Source organism: Aythya ferina (genome assembly GCF_964211825.1).
Source record: "Aythya ferina genome assembly, chromosome: 7".
Lineage (NCBI taxonomy): Eukaryota > Metazoa > Chordata > Aves > Anseriformes > Anatidae > Aythya > Aythya ferina.
Genome location: NC_140302.1, coordinates 5,007,862 through 5,026,078, shown reverse-complemented (window position 1 = coordinate 5,026,078; position 18,217 = coordinate 5,007,862). Strand labels below are relative to the sequence as shown.

At 51.4% G+C, this 18,217-nt stretch overlaps 1 protein-coding gene across 1 annotated transcript in view; it reads right to left on the bottom strand.

Annotated features, from left to right (window-relative positions):
• Positions 1–18,217, bottom strand: part of COL13A1 (collagen type XIII alpha 1 chain) — a 93,293-nt gene that overhangs the window by 71,918 nt on the left and 3,158 nt on the right. Inside the window, exon 3 of the mRNA XM_084525064.1 lies at positions 13,075–13,144. Coding sequence (XP_084381190.1) covers positions 13,075–13,144 — 70 coding nt within the window. The remainder of the gene's footprint in view (positions 1–13,074; positions 13,145–18,217) is intronic.

The following is an 18,217-nucleotide window of genomic DNA, read 5'->3' as shown; positions in this document are numbered from 1 at the left end:
AGCAACCCAAGGAAAAAGGCCTCTACCTAACCCACGTGGGCAAATATTGCTCTAACCTGCTGCTGTCCTCTGCGGCTGGAGACTCCACACTCCTACCTCGTGATCCAGTCCAGGGAACATTCCTGCCCTGGTTCATAAGGCCCTATTTATTATCTTTCTTAGAGGCTACCCCAAATTTCCAGTGTTGCTGTTTAAGCCAACTGATGACCTCCCTGATGTATAGCAGACGTGAAGAACAGCCTTTTTCTATTTCTCTCCCCTTTGTGGTCACCTTTTACATGTTCAAAGCCTTCTCTTCTAATCCCCATCCCAGTCTTCTCTTGCCTTTAGACTAAACAAAACCTAATTTTTCCAGTCTCTCTGCAGCAGCCTTGTTTTCTGGGTCGCTGGTGGTTCCATCAGCTTGCTGCCTACGTCAATGGCATATGACTTGATAAAGGCAGAAGACTTGGTGTCCACGTACCTTATCCACAGGGTCTCGATCACACAGGGAAACTGAGTCCCCCGTCACCACGTCTGCCTTGCCTTTTTCTTCCCAAACATCACTTCTCCTCCACGAGCCCTCAGGGGGTTGGAGGTTTCTTGCAGTGTTTCTGTAAGAAGCTCAGGTGCTTGGTGTCCAGTGGGACCCACTCTCCTGCTCCCCTAAGGAAGGCTTCCTTTTCACCCACAACTTCTTCAGCATTGTCTCGGTGTCCTTGATCATCCTACCTCACGTTCTTCTGTCTTGAAACCAGCTCATTGAGGAGTTTGTGATTTTCTTTAGTTGATTCCTTCCTCTACACTTCATACTGGGATGGTTTTAGCTCACACCTTTAGCAGCAGTTCCCTGCCAGACTGCAGAGTCTCTTCAGCTCCTTCCCCAGGGGTCCTACGCATTAATTCTCTTGCTCCTACTGCACTTTTGAAGTCCACCTCAAAGACCTGGACATGAGTACCTCATAGTCTGAAGACACCCATGCAAGTGCAAAAGGCTACCACTCCAATAAAATCCTACCCTTGGCAGAGTAGATGTTTGATTGTCTTTCTGTCCATTTCACATCCTCCATCACATCCTATTTTGCACCAGAAATACGGTAGATGGTGTCTGAAAGCTCTGGAGACCCAAACCTGGATTGAAAACTGCAACTGGTTATTCAGCAGTCTTCAGAAATTTCTCCACCGAGGAGCTGACTGCTTCTTTAGTGCCTGGTCAGGCCCTGTACAAGTCCTGCTCCCCAGAGAGCTGCAGAATTAGAAAAGAACCACAGGGAAAAACTGGCCAAAGTAAATCATGGCTGGGTAAAGAGACAAACAAAATCCTCTGCACTTTTACTTCCTGCTGAAAATTACAATCTCTCTCATAATGTGGTTGTCTGGGAACAGTAGAAATTTGGAGCTTACTGCAGCTAATAATTATTTAAATCCATTCTCTGATCATGTACTTAAAATGCAAATGATACCTTTTACTGGTCAGATTGCGTAGATTCATTTTCTTCCTACGCCATTTTTGCAATTAGCTGTTCATTTTAATATACGGTGCACTAACTGTTACTTTTTTCCCTAATTCTTGTTCTTCTTCCCTCTCTTCCATCTGCTTTTTTCTTCTTCCTTCCCCCTTCCAAGATATTTTGCAACTTTTGTACCAGCAAATTCTGTCACCTAGTCGGGGAGGAACAAAAGACCATTGTGTTCGGTTCATCTTTTAATAGACTCCTTCCTCAAATACCTCGTGCACTGCCAGTGCTGTCTTCCAGACCTTGTCTCACACCCTTTTGAGTTATGAAAATGTTTGGGAGGGTCTTTCCTTTAACCGAGACGTTTTTCCACCCGAGATGATTGATCGCTCCCAGTTACCACTAATTACCCTATCAGCAGTTGGACACAAGCCTAGCCACAGCGTTCTTCCTCCAGAGGCCGGCAATGCATCCCTGTCGCTCGTTATCCTCTTCTTCAAGGATGGAACAAACTGGCTAATTAGAGACACCATAAATTCTTCCTCCAGGCTCTTTCCTGATGTGCTGCCTTGTTTCCAAACAGAGCATGTGGAGGAGAGCGGGGCTGATGCTAGTCCTTTTAAAAGGAAAAATGCGATGGGGTTTCTGAGCCCAAGCGGGTTTGCACAGCATGTTTTATTGCACAGGAAGAGGAGGGTACTCCTTCATTCATCTAAATCTAGCTGATGCTTTCTTAGCACGTCTCAAACACCGAGAGACTTGCTTAGCTTGGCTCCTACCCCTGCGCAGGGCTCTGCCTGGAAGGAGCCAGGCCAGGGCTACACGCACAGATGGAGACAACCCGTGCTGGCTAACAGCAGTAAGAGGATTCAGGACTTTCCTTACCTAGGATGAACTGACAAGCTGATCCCTTCGCCGACGCCTCCGGTGCCCAAACCAGATGCTCTGCACTGTGCACGCTATAAGGAGAGCAATAGGACTGGAAAAGCACAAAATAATCCCAAGCAACTGCTGCCGCCCTGCTGAGCACGGTCTGGAAAGCACCTGTATTCTCTCGTCTTCTCACGGTTGTGGGTCTGGCTCAATGAGTACGTTTGCACAGGTTTTATTGCTGCATATACTTGTCAGAAACTCCATTTTGTTTGAGGCCAAAAGATTTTTAATTATTTACTCATATAGGACACTACTCTTTAAGGTAGAGAGAGATCTCCTGATAATCTCAAGAAGAAAAGAGGGAGCAATGAAGATGGAAGAGTTTTTTTCCCCTAGGACAGAGGAAAAATTACTTGGAGGAAAACCGACTCAGTTTAGAAACCAGTCACTAAAAAGCTCTTCCTCTCAGCGTCAAGGAAGTGCCCTGAGGGCACAAGGAAGGACAAAGGGCGTTATATTTAGAGAGAAATCTCTCCAAAGTACCAGGGGTTGGTGGTATGCACACACCGAAGGGGTGCACATCTGGCAAAAAGAAAAAATCAGGGGGGCTGCTCAGATGGTGCCAAAGAGCTCGGAGTCCTCCCAAAACAGCAAGCTCTCACTGCTCCAGAAAGAAAAAGCTTAAAGAGGAGGAGCAAGGACCGAGGTCTGCAGCAGTTTGCTGCTGGGGAAGGCATGTGGAGAACTCCCCCACCCCCAGAGAATAAGGCAATGGCTGAAAGTGCATCAAGCCACACAGGGCCAGGGCCAGGGCTTGCCCCACACACATCCAGGAGCCAGGCTATATATAGCTCCCCTTCCTAAAGGACCTGAGAGTCACTTCCCGACACCTTCCCAAGCAACTCCAGGACCCCTTCCCATTACAAGCCAGGTTAATGCAACGGCAAAGCACGGGAGGCAAGCCAGGATGCCTTTGAAATTCAGGGCAAGAGGAAGTCACGAGCCACAGCCAACAATCCCTGTCTCCTCCTGTTTCCCCAGAAAAAAATGCTTGCTACAGGCACACTCCGTGAGCAAGAGATCACCACGCACACCAACTGGCAGTAAGCAGAAATACAAGGCTAGGGATGAACGCAGGACATTTCATCACTTCTATCCACTTTTCCTTCTGGTTTTAACCCCACACTAAATTGTAGTGCACCGGGGATGCCAAACAGGGCCTCGCAATGCCACAGCTCTCCCCAGCTTTGGGACGGGTCAGGGCCAGGCTCTTCAACAAGCAGAGGGCTGAGCCTTGCCTCCTGCTCTGTGCCCAGGGCTGTGTCACAGACACGTGAGCTTTGGGGAGCACTTTGGGATTCAATCCTTCTTTCACCTGGGATACAGTAGTGTTTAAAGGGTAGTTAATCTGTGCGCTGCCTTTTGGGGTCATATAACCATTCCCACTTTGCTGCCAAAATATTTCTAAAAGGAGTCGATAGTTAAGAAAATAAATTATGAAAACAAAACAAAAAAAATCTCAGCCCATTGTGTGCTTCAGCTCTGTTAGGGACGGGGCCAACACACAACTCCCAGCAGCTGCCGCTGCCTCCAGCAACATCTCCTCCCTCGGACAGCAGCGGCTGATGATAGGGGAGGAGGACAAGCGAAGAGCAGCCACTGGGGTCCGGCAGCATCCCAGAACCAGGTCTGGCCTCGGAAAAAAACCCTTTTCCAAAGCTCAGCACCGCCTGCATCCCCTCTACCTGCCGCTGGGCCGGCCGCACAGCGGAGTTGGTGTGGATGGGATCGCTGGGTGGTCCCAGCGTAGCTGCCCAGAGCGATACCGAACCATAATAAACAAGTCCCTCGCACAAAGCCCTGTCAGCTCAGATTCCACTTGGGCTGATATAATCTTCATCTTCCCTTTGAAAGAAAGGATAAAAAAAAAAAAAAGAAGAAGAAGAAAAAAAAAAAAAGACAAACCCAGACATCCTAAGGGAGAGGAGTGAGGCAAGCGATGGATTGATACTGCCCGTGTGTGTCTCAGCCCCCCAGCGTGGGGAAAATGTGCTGTTAATCAGCCGCCCCCCCGGGGAATACACTGATTTAATTACCACCCGCCTGCGCGGTCCAGCCACGATGCTGCTCGCCCAAGACATCGCATGAGGAAGGAGCAGACAGGGAGCCTCGGCAGCCGGGCTGGAACAGGACGAGAGAGCAGAGCAGGAATTTCCACGGCCACGTTTGGGAGAGCTGGGGGGTGAATCAGTCCGGGGAGGCCGTGCGAGGGGGCTGCCTCCCAAACCCACAGATGCAAGAGGGGGACAGCATCAAAGGGCGCGTCACTGCCCTGCCAGGGCTGCGGGCATCGCAGAGGGGATGGAGGCATCGGGGGGTCGCCTCTCCCCTATCTGAAAGGGGAGCTGGCTTGGGGGAAGTGCAAAGAAACACAACGAGGGGGGTTCCAGATGGGAAAGGGAAGAAACAGCCAGATGAAATGAAGTTTGGAGGCCCAGTTAGCAGGACCTGATAACCAGGGGGTTAACAGGGCACCCTGCAGCCCCTGTGGGGCAGGCAGCTGCAGATCACGTTGTGCCACAGCCCCTGCCCCAAACCAGCAGCAGGGCACACACCCCGCACGTGAGCGCGCCTCCCCAGCCCTCCAACTGTCATGCTGCTGGCATTTCGTGACGTTAATCTGGGGTGCATGGGAGCGGTGCTCCAGTGCAGGCAAATGTTTTCCAGCGCTTATGTTTCACAATGCTTACGAATGTCAGAGAGGAAGCGCAGAGCGGAGCAGAGACACGTGCCAGGAAAAGCAGGGTGCGAGCTATGGTGAGCCTGGCAGCGAGGAGGGGAGCAAGAGGGACCTGCAGTCCCCTCAGCTGGGGTTAGACACGGGCTGGGACGGGGAAAACCGAGCGAGGGCAAAGCGCTACGGAGCTGTGCTGCCTGTGGCCATCCCCCAGCAACCAGCTGCAGCAAGAGCTGGGACCAAGCATCACGCTTTCAGTCCTGCTCACCTACTCCCTACACTCATTCTCCAGGAGCTGAGAGGAGAGACCTCCATCTCGGGGCTGAAAAGCTTCCTTGGCTCACCTCGACAGCCTTAGTGGGGTCCTGGGTTGTTCGCGGCAGTTTGCCCAACGTGGGACCTTCGTCAAGAAGCTTGGTCCAGCTCCAGGAGAGGAGGAGCTGCGTCAGGAGCATCCCCGCAAAGCAACGCACCCGATGGTCACTTTGAAGTGGCTTCAGCACCTGACACAGCTTTGTCTCTCCCACCTGGGGGGCAGCAGGGATGTTTAATAATTAATGGCCATACGCTCGCCTCCGAAGGCCGGCGCGAAAAGCGTGGCTGTGTCTTTAACGGCTGCCAGCGATGGGAAACTCATTGGAGTGTGTGTTCGGAGGGGAAGAAGGTTAAGATGATTAACTGGTGCTAACAAGTTTAGGATGTGGAAGAAGTATTTTCTTGGACGTCCATCAAAGAGAGGATTGAATGTTCCCCGGCGGGGGGGGGGAGGCGGGCGGTATGTGTTTAGCAGATGAGGTTTCTGCCTCCACCAGCTCTGCCTCCCGAAGCTGCCCGCCCCGCATGATGCAACCTCTCCTTTTTAAACTGCCACCTCTCCCCCTGCCCCATCGGCCCTACCTGCGGCCCCCAGGCTGGCACGGGAGCTGAAAGTTGATCCGGGGGGAGGAAAGCCGCCCCTCCGCTCTTCCTGTTGATCCTCGCCCCGGGACAGCCTTCGGGCACCAGCGGATCAGCCTGGCCCTCGCTCCCCGCGGCCGGCGAAGACGCAGGCGGATGCCCGGAAGAGCAGAGAGGGAATCGGGTATCGCTGCGCCGAAAGCTGACACCTCGAAGAAAGTTCCTCCTGGGCATTTGCAGCCCTGCTGCAAAACCCCACTCCCTGCCCAGTCACGGGGAGGCTGAGCAGAGCCATCCCCACCACCAGCAGCCCGCTTTGTACCTCCGCATGGCCCTCAGGCACGCGGCGGCAGCTAACGTGAGTGCCAAAATCCCCTCGCGGATGGTTTTGGAGCGAGCCGCTTGCTGCCTGCAGCATCTCCCTGAGTATCCTCAGTGCTCCTCACAGGCTGCCCACGCTTTGTGTTGTCGAGCCTGGCGGCCGGCGCGCCTCGTCTTCATTCCTCCAGCCGCCACAAAGCTGTCGGGATGGGCAGCACACGCGAGACCCGCCTCGTGGGGCCCGGACGTGCGTCAGCGGCTGACGCAAAGCAGCCCGGCCATGTGCACGCAGCCCAGGCCTGGGAAAAATCCCTCCAGCCTGGTAGAGCGCTCGCCCTGAATCAAAGCCCTCGGCGTACAGTAGCAGCGCAACGTGCTCTTGGGGTTTCCCCAGCCAGCTGGGATGTCTTTGCCTTGCTTTGTCACGGCGCTGATTTATGCCCATATGTACCATAGACATTGTAAGCGCAGGCACGCAATGGTGTAAACACTTCCACCAGACATCTGTACACAAACCCATCAAATACGCAGAAGCTCGCTGCTGCAGCCCTCCGCCTGCATCGCGGGTGCCCTGCAGGCAACCTGTCGGGCCCCGGGCTGCGTGCAGGGGGCCATTCCCCTCCAGACCTGGTAACTGGATGTGCTCTGGTCGGGACAGCAAAGGTCACGGTGGGACCATCACCTGTCATGAATCAGCCTGGCCACAAATGCTTTCCTTCCGTGTCAGGCTGGAGCCCACCATGGGGGTACTTGCTCCTCAGCAGCGCTGTGCGCCCTTTCTGCCCTCCAAAATCTCAGTGCTTCCTGCACAATTCATCCTCAACGTCTTTCTCTGCGCCATGTCCTTGTCTGGGGAAGAGCTTATTGCCTTTTTCAGACAAAGGACAGCAGAACCGAACAGCCAAGGCTTTCCTGGGCCTGGGCTATAGTATCTGGGCTGTAACATATAAGCACCGCTGAAGTTAATGTTTGTGCCACCAGGACTTGTGCACACTGAGATGAGAATATTCGCCTGTCTGAACCCTTAGGGACAGCTCGGCCTCCAGAAAAAAAGACCTGCTGCAGGCCCAAGGAAATGCCCTTCCACCATCCAGTCAGTTCCAACAATAAATAAATGAATAAATAAATAAAAATGTAGAGGGTGGAGAGAGGAGCCCTGGGGCATCAAGGAGGTAGGCCCAAACATGGCAAGAGGGCAATTATACAAAAAAAACAGACAAAGGTAAATAAATCAGCCACCCTCTCACAGAGCCTTTGTGCCTCAGCACCTTCCCTTTTGACTGACAATGCCGTCGGTGTGACGGCACCATCAGGGTGCTCTTGTCTTCCAGTTGCTTTGCAGCCCGGGCAGCACCCACAGCTGTGCTAACGGCTCGTGTGAGCCCTCCTGGCAACAACAGCAGGTTCACTAAAATCATTTAAATAAGCCTTAATAAAGCCAGCTTAAATCCCAAACACAGACTAAGCCGGATGAGTCGATGCTTAGGGGAATAAGGAGCATCCCTGCTCCATTACCAACCCTCAGCAGCAGACCTGGTAACAACCTCCAGGTGACAAAAGCCAAGGAGGGGTGACTCCTCCATCTGCCCCAGGCAGTTGTGTAAGAGCACAGCTGCCTACGTGTTTGGAGAAAGAGAGTTAACCGACCAAACAAACTGTTTGTTTGTTTTCTTCTGAATCGTTCATCCCCATCTATTCATAACTGCTCGCAGAATCCGTGGAATTCATTGTGTGGTTTGCATCTTCAAAACAAATGAAACAACAGTATGTCTAAACCAAACAAACCCCAACCCAAAATACAGCCAGCAGGCCAGGGCGCATGAGCAACCTTCGAGGCTGAAGTGTGTGTATACTCTAGAGGGCCAGAAAAATGTGGACGGGGGAACACAGCTAAATTTCAGGGAATAATAGAATTCCCAGGGAGAATTCTTAAAAAGGCGGGGGGAGAAAGAACACAAGCATTTAAGCAATGATTATGCTGCAACTTTGCTTCCAGATGTGCTGCACCGTGGGGATGCCGTGCTAGCTAATGGCATCTTCCGAGGCAGCGATGTGCCGCTCCGGACGCTTGGCAGGAGCTGGGCTCTTCAGCCAGCCCGCCTGCAAGGGCTTTGCTGGTGTATCCAGGGAAAAAGGCAATTCACAAAGCTCCTCTCTCATTAGTTTTTTGGTTTAGAGGTTGTTAAAAAGCCACGGCCAGGCACTTCCAAAGCAGAAAAAGGTTGTGACGCAGCCCAGAACACCCTTTGCGTAGTCAGCATAGGGAAGCGTGCTGACTTACCGTCCTGAAAATGGGGCAGACAAAAACACAGCGCTTGGAACACCTCCCGACAGCAGGCCACGGGGCTGGGTATTTCATTAGGCACTCCTGCCTCACGTTCCTCGGGGCTCTGAGCCAGGGCCACCCGCTCAGCTAGCAGTCCCCTGGCATTTCAATAACCGAGAGAGAACCTTTCCATCCCGTGCCACGGATGCCAAATGCCCCCTCCACTCCAGTTTGTCTGTATGCTAAAATGCGAGCTAAAATGCTTTAATGTGAGCTAAAACCAGGCAGAGTTAAAAGTGACAGCAAGAAAACGTAAAAGCCATGAGAACCTGCAAGAGCTGGAGCACCCTGGCTTGTGCACCCTGGCTTGAGCGGTATTCGGTCACCGCTCTCCTTTTTGGCTCATCTGCCCACAGGGGAGTCTGGGGAAGAGAAGGGAATCTCAGGGGAGAAATGTGGGTGCTGCAGGGCCAGGCTCAGCCCACGCTGCCCTGGGGGGCTGTCCACATCCTGGGTCGTGCCCTTCCCGACGTTTCCTCCCTCTGCCGGCCGCCTGCCGGGCCAGGCAGGGGTCGGGACGTGGGAAATCCTGCTGCCTGCTGCCAGCTGGCCCTGCCGGCGCTGGGTGACACGTCCTGGGCAGGAGCCAAGGCCCCGCCGCGGCCCCGCGACGTTCCTTGCTGGCCTCCTCCAGGGCTGAGCAGGATGCTCGGATCGAGCAGGCATCACCCACAGCCCCACGGCGTGAACGGGGCCTCCACCTCACCGCTGCTCTCACCGCCCACCCTACACCAAGGGAAAAAGCAGCAATATTTGTGGGTGGTGGCGGTGCCTGCTAGTTTCTAGTTCATTTCTGTATGGTCAGGCGGAGCTGAAGAGAGCAGCCAAGGGGCTGGGGCAGATGGAGGAACATGGGTGAGGGGTTGTGAGAGAAGAAATGCCCAAGAGGGGCATTTCAATCCCCTAGGAGGGATGGAAAAGCCATCGGGCATCCCTCCGAGCCACTTCCCCTCTCGCACGGCTGACCGCCTCCAGCCCTGCGGGCTCCCAACCTGCCCGAGGAGAAACCAGACCAAAACAAGCAGTGCGGAGGCAGAGGGAACGGAGCCAGGCTTTTTCTTTTTTTCTTTTTAAGGGATATCGAAGACCGGAGCAGACAGCCAGCAGAGTGAAAAACAACCACGTGGGGACAGTGAAAATAGGAGCTGAAGAGGGGAAGATGGGAAAGGTCTAATAAAAAGTCACAGTATATAAAATACTCGGGAGCCCACCTCTGCCAGAAAGGCTGTGGGAAGGGGTTTGGGTGGTAATCCCGGGCTGCTTGAGACTGTCCAGGCAGACGGGGTCTGGATCAGAGCAGCAAGGCTTAGTGTTTCACTCTATCGACCTGAAATACAATGCTTTTCCCTCACAGGGTTCTGCTATTACACGGCACAAACCAAGGGAGGTCAGTTGGCCACGAGAGGCTCCTCCAGAACTCGGGTAGTTCTCAGCTCGCAGCCGAGCCCAAATCCCACACGGAAAAGAAACTCTTCCCTCATCTCAGCAAAAGCCACGAGGAGAAGCTCTCTCCTAGAAATCAGGCCCGTGGTCCCACCAGCACCCGCTCAGCCCCAGCGAAACGCCCCTGGGAGACAATCCCATGGAATACCAACAGACAAAGGGAACTGGGTCCTTAGTGAACCCGGGCAGGTTGTGCTAAGGTCGCTGGGCATGTCCTCCTCACTTGGAGGCTGCTGGAGAAGCCCACTGTGACCTCCGAGCTTGAAAACCCACGGTGCTGTGGAACATCTCACTCACAGGTAGTCACGCCCAGCCCCGGCCCAAGCGATCTGAAGTACCAGCTTCCCAGCTGAAGGAAACATATATTTCCTTATCGCTTGCTATAAATACAGCTGCGCTGTTTTCCTGACCCTGTTATTCTTACAGCCCTTATCGTGTGCACTCAGATAGCCACGGCACAGTCACACGCTTCACAGCCTTCTTGCTCCGCTATTCCCAGTTTTTCCAAAGCTTTTACACCCACAGAGCCTCTTGTCCTGAAGCTCTGGCAGTGGGTGACCTTGCCCAGGACCTCCACATCCGTACTGAACGGGTCAGCAGATGAACTTGTCTTCCTTTTCCCTTCTCCACGCGGGGCCCTGGATCCCAGTTAGGGATGTACTGAAATGTCATTTCTGATAAACATTTATTTTCGGTGGGGAACACGATGTGTGCTTGTTTACAGGCGGGGGAGCGGGCCGGTGAGAAGCAAGAGGCATGCGCCAAGTCTTGCGACATCTTGACGCTTCTCCGTGCTTCTGAAAACCTCGGCGTCCCGCAAGGGTCACATTGTCTGCTCCTCGGGGCATTTTGGACACGGGGGAAAAAATGCATTGGGGGAAAAGGATTCCCGAGGTCTCGGCCTGGACAAGAGACCATGCTGAGACAGCACAACAGTGGTTTCAGGTGGCCTGCATTGCATCAGCCCGGAGACCGCAGGGAAACACCCCGCAGCAAAGTGCCTGAGATGAGATGACGGCTGGCCAAAGGTGCCTTCGTTCCTGTGCTGCCCAAAGCCAGCCCAGGTTTCACCTGACACAACTTCACCTTTGGACCACAGCTTCCTTTCCCTCAAGCGAAAATTTGGCAGGGGGGCATGCGGATTTTTACAAACAGCTTCCGTGGCCCCAGGATATTTGATGAGAACAGGCAAGTTTGACAGGTAACAAGGAAGCCAGAATCTTTATGGGGCGTTTACCGTCCTCCCAAATCAAAGCTGTCCTTCAGAAACGCTATGAGCTTAATGAAATGAGCAGGTAACTAAGGGCTATGAGAAACCCAGCACCAACCACTGCCATGGCTTCACAAGGGATGTGGGTATCTGTCACCAAGTACGAGGACCTCAAGCTGAAATGCTGGGGTTATACGTCTATCACACACGTGGTGCAGGCGGCCACACTCAGATGGCCTCTCAGATCAGTGAATCTGCTTCTTCCTGTGCTGCATTCAAGTTCTACGTTTCCTTCTCCAAACTGGCTCAGAAACACCAGGAGGATATTCATTCCTGTGGTTTTATGGCATTTATAAGTCAAGTCTAGGCAGGAACTTGAAAATGGAGTAGTGCTATGATTTGTGTTCCCATTGAAGGGAAAAGGTTAAATTTAAAAACAGTTGAACTTAGTTTTGATCTATCTTTGGAGAAGTGGAGAAGACGTTTCATTTGTGCTGTCTTTTAAATTTAAACCAAATGGTCCCTGTTGTTCAAGGGACGAAGATGAAAGTCCAGCAGTCCTGATTTGGACATATCAAATCACACATTTTCCAATGTTCTGCAAGTCTGGATCCTAGATTTCACTTCTTTTCTATCACAAACCTGTAGGGCTTTCTGCCTTGCTTTCACAAGCCACCTTACCAACCCATTTTATTCTGAAAAGAGGCTGTACCTCCAACATCTGTACAAAGGCCTAAGCACATCAAGTATGAGAAAACATTAGTCATAGCAAAGTCAGCCCCTTTCATCATTTTTTCCACCGCTGTCCAACAGATGACCATACTTAAATACGCTTTGATACCCCCACCGCCAAACTGCAAAAGGCTTCATGTTGAGCACCAAGAGAACCAAGAAAGAAACCACAGAAAATGGAAACGCCATGCTTAGGCACTTAACCAGACACAACTTTCCCTGCCCCTTTCTTTTCAAGATGAGCTTCAGCTACTCAGTTTGGTTATACACATTCAAACTCTTCCAAAACTCCAGTGCCTCTGGATGTGAGGGGTAGCCAGCGCTTTTCTATTTCTTCTACACAGTCAAATGTATCAGAAGACAATGAGAAAGGCTGCATGATTCATAGTAATGGAATGAAATGCCATTCACAAATGTTTTTTCCATAGCAATTTGTCACTTATTGTATTGAAACCACTTCAGAAGACGTGTCTCAAAGAGCCTTTTGATATTAGCATGATTAAAAACATAATGCAATTAAGCAATCCCATAAGATTTCCGTATGCTATATGAGTGGGACCTTCAGTGACCACTTCGTTCAATCCCCCTGATATATGGCCGCTTCTAAGAGAAGGCTGTTATTCTGCAACATGCCTCAGATAGTTGTACAACACCAAGGAATTCAAATCTCCTCACCCCAGAGGCATTTTGGCTCACCAAAATTTAGCTATCCAGCTTTGGTGTTCGGCCTAGCCTACATGTCTCAAACCCTCCTCACATTAATCAGAAGGATGCATCTCCTAAAAGCCATTCTGCCCACCTCAGCACTGATATCTAAAGCCAACGGGAGCATTTGCCCTCTTGATGCATCCTTCCCCCTTCATTAACCATCCAGATGTCTACCCAGGTGACTGGTTTTCCTGCTGTTTGTGTCATATGCAGAATCAATATTTATGTATGCACCCATCTTGCCATGCACTTGTCCATATTCATTTCCTGCACTCAAAGCACCTTGTTACAGGAGCACGTATAACTTTTCATTCATATAACACATGGCACTGGAAAAGCCTTCAATGAGAAGTAGACAAAGAAGACCAAAGGCACCTCCCAGGGTCCCTACCTGCCGGGCAGTTGCATCGCTGGTGCGCATCTCGAACTTCTCGATGTCTTGGCAAGTGAAACTTTAATTTCTGTCAAGAAACATTAAAAAGGAGTCGTTACTACTGCTGAAAGCCAAAGCGTCAAATTCTTGGAAAAGTGGGACTGGGGGGACATGCCCCAGCAAAGATGGGAAAGACAGAGCAGACCAGCTTGGGAACGCAGAGAGGCATTCAAGTTCATAGTCTTTAACTAGAAACGCAGGGTTTGATTGGAAGCAGGCTAAGGGAGTTTCGTAATGGCCTCCAAATGTGGTCCTCCTGACAGGCATTACAAAATCAAGAGCCATCAGTGGGGACTGTGTCCTCATGAGAAAGCTGCATTTCTCAGAAGACCCACTCAGCAAACAAACAAACAAACAAAAAAACACAAAACAAAAAAAGAGAACCAAAGCAGGTACTCTTCCCTCTGACGCTCCTCCAGGTGTCTCACTCACAGAGACACCTGGAGGGACAGAAGGGCTGCACTGGAAAATTACAGCTGAAAGTGGTCTGAAAACAGCAATGACTTTTCATGAAATGATCAGGGGCTTTGAAGTTTAATGTTACTCTAGTGCAGAATGAAACCAAACCTCCTGAGCACTTCCACAAGGTGGAATCATGTCAAAATGCTCATTTTCAATAAATTAGTATTTCTACTGGTGCTGGTGTGTTGGCTTCCCTCTCTGCTATCCCATCCATGTATCTCAGATGTGATAGAGCCACCCAAGGCCCCGGCATCTTCCCTCTCTGGAAATGTCTATAAAATCAACCCATATCCTGAGCAAAACACATTTTGGGGGCAGCAGCCACACCACCCATTCGTGAACATTATTAAAATAACCAATTTAGTGAAGAAATTGCAAATCAATCCAAATAAGTTATTCATTAATGCCTGTGAATGACTCTTGGTTAATGATTTGAACTCATTTGAGAAGACTGAGCCGCGAGGGTACCATGCTACGGAGAACACCCATCTCCCCAGCTAACCATGCGATTCCAGTTGCATCTTCTTATCGTCCAATCTGCTTCATAGCCAGGGCTGACATTTAGAAATAAACAGTCTTATGCTGGGCTCAAAAGAAGCCCGTGCTCAGGATCATAAAGCACTGTCTTGATTTTCACAAGTAAATGAGCATCGTCCTGCAAAAAGGAAGGCATGGGTTTGGGGATCATTTCTTTTATGGAGGAAAAAAGGCACGTTTCTGCCTGGGACGAGGAAGGGCAGAACTGGCTGGAACGCTTCTATTTTTCTCTTTGAAAGTGCTGGCTTCCTCACGGCAAGTCAAAATCAAAAGGGGTTGTTGCAACTGACCAAAAATGGAATATGTCCAGAGCTTTTTTGTCGCATTGGAGACTGAAATGTTTTGATAGTGAGTTAATTTGATACCATGGTGGGGAGAGGGTTTCACACCAGGAGTGCTGCCAGTTCCCATCCAGCATTTTATCTGCGTTCGCCCTCCCACTCTAAAAGCACAGATGCATGAATCTTGGCATTTGGGCACGCTCCCATCTAGCTGCCACCCCTGATGGCATGACTCCGTTCTGCAGCGCTGTCTGGCTTTGAACACGTCGTGCTAATGGTCAAACATGGGCACAAGCAGGACAGGGGAGCCTTTATTTGGATACCCACGGGGATGTAGACATGCACATTCCCATGCCCATCTACACACGGGCCAACCAAAACGTTGGAACTCGAGACTGCCACATCTGGGTGGCATTCCTGTATTTGGGAACTGGGCTTAGCACGGTTTTTGTGTTTATAAGGGAAGAGTTGATTGCTGACAGGGTAAAAAACTGCAAGGAAATGTGCAGCAGATCCCACCCCACCAAAGGTCAGGGATGTGGAAGCTGCTCAAGGAAAACAGGGCCCTGTGGGAGGGATGGAGGGGTGCTGCTGGGCAGGGCTGGGCACACAGCACCATGCATTGAGCAGGCACTCAGTGTGGGGTATTTTCCCCACCCCTGGCCATCCAGGTGGCTCCCCGGAGCCCAGCAGCTCCACAAACCCTGCAAGTGCAAAGGGCAGTGCTGCCATGGGATGGCTGCTCTTCGGTGGGAGGCAAAACCTGCCAGGAATTTAGGAGCGCCTGGCTTTCAGCTTCCTGCAGACTCTATCAAACAAACACTGACAGCAACAGAAAAAAAAAATAAAAATCTTTGGCTTCTGGAGACCTCAGGTCAACTTTGGGTTGAGATGGTGAAGCAAAATGAATTCCTGGAGGTTTCTGCTTCCCTCATTACCACTGTGAAAAATACCGCTCGGTCCAACATAAGAAGCTGGATTTGCTCAAGAGCAGAAGGAAAAGGCTTTCCTCTGAAACCAGTCTTTTCCAGGCAACAGAAAAACAGTCGCTTTACGGCAAGGCTGACTTTGTAAGCAGGAATAAAAGGACTTTGGAAAAATGGCGTACCTCCTTTCTGAGAGCTCGGGTCTGCTTTTTCACCTGGAAGACATCAGAGCAGCCACTGTCTCCCTCTTGCCTACGTAGAAATTCCAAAACCCTTTCCTATATGAAAGAGCAGGCTGTCTGCATAGCCTGCTTGCTCTTACCTGTCATGTTTTCCAGTGACATAACAGCTGCACCTTCCCCCTACGCATGTGAAAGGGTCTGAAAGAGCCTTTGCCAGTGGCTGACCAGCTCCTCCAAAGGGACCGCGCGCCCCGGTGTGCTCAGGGAGCCATCACACACTGCTAAATGCAAAGGAAAAGCCCTGTCTGCAAGAGGGCAGGGCCTGGACGAGCTGGAAATGGGCAATAAAGCCACTAGCACAGGCTTTTCCCCTGGGTCTTGTTAACTCCCCACTAGTGAGAGCACGGGGCTGGCTTGGGTGGACAGAGCAGCGAAAGCAGAACCTCTTCTGGCATTAAAGGACCGTGCCTGTGGCCTCCTAAACCTTGCAAGTGCCTGTTTTGCATGGGCACTTGAGATTAGGTGAAAGGGAGGGCACTGCTTCAAAGGGGGCAGATTAATAGCTCTTTAGCAGACGCAGTTGTTTGCAGTCACCCGGGGAGGTGAAATCATTTCCCACCGCTATCTCCAACAGCTAAAAGAAACATGTCCCAAATAGATAATCTATTACACCCATCAGGAGGATTTCAAGGGCTGTTGGTTTCGTTAACTCTAATTGTTTTATCTCCAGTTCTGCTGTTTTTTCTTAAAGGCCCAGCTCCTGGAGCCTCAGGACTTCGTGGCATAGCGCAAAAGCAAGCAGCAGGCTCTCCTGGAGGGAGCACAAGAGTTGGGAAGTAACCCCATCCAGGTTCAAGGACTGCAGGCAGCTGTGAGGAAATGGGACTGCGCTATCAGAGGAAGAGGAAGGGAAAATAGAAGAAATCCCACACGTTTAGCTTAGTGTTTTCCACCCCAAAGGGCAAGGCAGTGGATGCTTCGGGTAAACTTGCTTGTGCCTGGGAAAGGGAATTGTGTGGTGCGGTTCTCGAGGTATTTAAGCAAATGGAGAAGAAAAGGAAGAAAAAAGCTTTTAAGTGGGGAGGGAAAGGGAGTGTTCAGGTGTTCCTCCTCTGCTTGTTTATGAAAGGAGAGTGTCCCAAGGCGATGAGACTACTGGGACAGCAGTGGTGACCAAAACTCCCTGCTCATTCACAGCCGAGCCCCTCAGCCTCTTCAGCATCACTAGAAACTTGAGGAATACCTCTGACACAGGCCTGAGAGGCTGTGCACACTCATCACAGTGCAGAAGGGCAGCTGATCATCCCCCAGGCTTTACATGAGATACCTGCTTTTGTTCTACACAAACACACACACACAACTTCTGCCCCCACAAACCCACAAATTCTTTTTCCCCCCCTTACAGCAGCACTAAATCCATCATGCTCTCAACCCTGCCAAGCTTTTGGCAGGCAAACCACTACCAAATGTTACCCAGCATGGGCAAGGCCCTTATTTTCTTCTTCAGGAAGTTCTAACTCTGCTACAAATGCCAGTAGTGAGTTTATTTGTGCTCTTTGTATGAATTTCTGTTGCCCCCTAAATGAAGAGGAATCGCTACGTGGAGCCAAAGTTCTCCCTGATCTGCCCACTCCACACAGACATTTTTGGGGGAAGGCAGTCAATTTGTGCCTGGCAAAAGTCTCCCCTCTGGTATTTGCTGACACCAGGCAGAGGTTTTCACAGTAGCAAGCAAAGCAGGGCTGCCCGGGCTGCTTCAGAAAAAGCATCTGCCACCCCCTCCTCGCTCGTCCCTGCTGAACTGAGATGGAAACACCACCACAGCCAGCTGCAGATGCTCCAAAACTGGTCTCCAAGGACCAAAAAAAGCATCCCTACTGGCTGGTTCGTATAAAATGTTAATTTTAAGCCAACCAACCTCCTCTCCCTGCCAGTTTTGCTTTATTTCTGCTTGCCCAGAAAGGCACCTCCCAGGACTTTGGCATTTTGCACTCCTCGGTGCAGCCCTTATGGTGTCCCCACGGGTGCCCACAGCCCCTGAGGACACCCAGGTAGAGAAGTGGCATGGTCTGGAGGGCAGCGCACACACTCAGAGCAGAGCAGTACATGTTTGAGTATAACCCCTTGGAGCTCCTCTATCAGACCTCACAGGCTTTGCTTCCCCACACGCATCCAGCTCGTGGGCAAAGAAGATGAGGAAGGGACAGAGATGGGAAGCAACAAGGATTTAATTTGCCCGTAGCAAAAGCTGAAGCGTGCCCTAGGCAAGGGCCACCAGCGCCTTCATGCACCACCTCTCCCCTCACCCTCTCCTGCCCTGACCTCCCCAAATTTTGAGGGCTGACCCCGGCCTCGCTTCGGAGCCCTCCTGTGCCCATCACCTCCCACCCGGCGTGACCAGCTCCTTGCAAAGGCGAGCTTTCTTTCAAGCCTGGCTATTTCGTTTTGTGATGGATAACGCGGAGCTGGCAGCTGTGAAACCCATTAAGGTCAGAACATGAGGAAACTGCGAGAACGTGGCAGCGAGAAGCAGCGAGGGTCTGCGTGGGGGGAATGAACCTCCCATTTTCACACCCACGACAGTCATGCTAGCCCCAGCCCCTATTCCCCCAGCCCAGCTTGCCACTTCCCCGGTTTTTCCCCTTTTACCCTTTCCCTGCTCCCCTTCATCTTCCCTGTTTTTCTACGCTCTTCTTGTCCCTCACCGGCCCAT